Source organism: Notothenia coriiceps, unplaced genomic scaffold (assembly GCF_000735185.1).
Source record: "Notothenia coriiceps isolate Sejong01 unplaced genomic scaffold, NC01 NC01_scaffold00019000, whole genome shotgun sequence".
In the NCBI taxonomy this organism is placed as follows: domain Eukaryota; kingdom Metazoa; phylum Chordata; class Actinopteri; order Perciformes; family Nototheniidae; genus Notothenia; species Notothenia coriiceps.
In genome coordinates, this window is record NW_011351701.1 from 2,134,584 (window position 1) to 2,136,679 (window position 2,096).

The 2,096-nt window shown below is 41.7% G+C and overlaps 1 protein-coding gene across 1 annotated transcript in view; it reads right to left on the reverse strand.

Moving 5' to 3' along the window:
• LOC104951653 (anoctamin-7-like) overlaps positions 1 to 1,464 on the reverse strand; it is a 7,503-nt gene extending 6,039 nt beyond the window's left edge. The window contains exon 1 of the mRNA XM_010778363.1: positions 1,451 to 1,464. Coding sequence (XP_010776665.1) covers positions 1,451 to 1,464 — 14 coding nt within the window. The remainder of the gene's footprint in view (positions 1 to 1,450) is intronic.
• Positions 1,465 to 2,096: the final 632 nt, after the last annotated feature.

A 2,096-nucleotide genomic window follows, 5' to 3' on the forward strand; every position in this document is an offset into this window, starting at 1 on the left:
ATCAATAATCTATTGAGCTAACAGTGTTTGTAGTAACATCTGTCCACAACCACCACCTGTAGACAATTGTAATTTTACCAGCAACTCCCCAAAATAAACACGGCAAACCACCCAGAAAAGTTAATGGTGACTTCAACAGCCACAGTATCCAGTGGGGCGTACCGCTGCGAATGAAAAGGATGGAGAAGCATAGAGAGGATGATATAACCAACTAAGTCTAGATCCATGACCCCAAGCTACCAGCGAGACTCGTTTTTCAGTGCTCCTGGAAACGAGGCTTACAACCAGATCTCACCAATGGTCACAAGTAACATCGCTTGGACTGATGTAAAAAGACGTTGACTACAACTATTCCATCAAGCAAACACACGATACCCCATTTGGGATCCTAATCCCTCGCGGACTGCAGTCCAACCATTTCGACCCTCTTTTAAGGCGCTTAACACAACGAAAAGACAACTGAAAAGTTCACACAAACGTGCTGGAAAGAAGAATCACAACATAATACCGCAGTTAGCACACGGAACTCGACCCAAATTTACTAACCATGGTGCTGAAACTGGTCGGAACATATCTCCATCGAGAGGCATGTCAGAAAAGATATGAATATAAAAAAAAATACCAAAAAGGGACTTTTACCAAAGAGACTGTGCAACTCTATGACAACTACTGACATAGATTAAAGCAGATCCCTTCTCAGATGAAACAACTACCACGGCAGAGTATATGGAACATTGCAAGAGCGAGCACGACCTGAGCTCTTATAGCATCCACAGACAGTCAAAAACGCAAGACATAAAACACTTAAATAATAAAACAAAGGAAAACAGATGAACACCTAGGAAGCCAGCTCCTCCCCCGCCGCACAAAATCACGCAAACAACACAACCAGTTGCCCCCCAACGTTGCCGAAATGAACGAGTAAAGAGAGAGGGAAAAAAAGAACACAAAGCTGAAACAGCAACAAATACAGAGACGAGAAAGGAGAGACCCTACATATATAACAAGAACAGCTCACTATAAGGAAAAAGCGGCAGGGGGAATCTCTATCCTCAAACCAGGAAACGGCCAATTGGCACTGGGATAATATCAAAAAAAACGAGAAGAACAGAAATCAAGACACATAATCGGAATCACAGGCAAAGCGTGGACTCCTACAGCTCTAGCAATAATGCTTTAAGCAACACACCAAGCATCACCAAAATATATAACATCTGGAAGAAGCCCACATTATACACGTGAAATAGAAACTGGAAAAAAAACACAATAAAAAAACGCTCCCAAAGAATATCAGACAATCTCACAAAATGAGCCACAACTACAAACTCACACAATATAATAAACTCGATACATACACGATGGTGCAATTATAGAATTATAGACACAAATCATCACACATATAACAAAACAATATTCCGCCCTGGAAGTCAACAACTAGCCAAGTACTCACCTCACCCAGTACATCGAAAGACGGATATGAAGAAGGATGGTAATGGTGGCGGTGCTTTGTCAAGAAAAAAACAAACACAAAAAAAAAATCAGTCTGCCTATGACACAGTCAACCACAGTCTCCTCAGTAAGATCCTGAGACCACAAGAGACCACCGCCTGACAGAGCTGATTTGAAAGCAGCTTGAAAATAGGCACTCTTCGTATTGAGCTAGGACGAGAAAAGAAAAGCAGGTGGCGAAGACTCAGGAATGCGCCAAAAAACACACCAACCACACAAAGAGAAAGTGCTTGCAACCGCACACAAATAACGATCTACACCAAACGACCAACAAAAAGGTAGACAACCCCGCCGCTCATCCAACATAGACGAGGAAAACAGTATAAACTAAAGAAAAAAAATAACACCAAGCCACTGATTTCAAACAGAGAAAGAAAAACATACTCACATAACGCTCTGGCGAGCTAACACCTACTATGAAACCAACAAAACACAAAAAAAAAACAACACACATCTAAGACACAGGTGTGTGCCCTTCCACCTGAGAAACCGTGAAGCCAAGCGCCAAAATGAAGAAGAGAAACATCAGAAGAACTCCTTATATAGGAACAACAACACTAGAGAAGCCCACAGTCTACTAAAAAAAG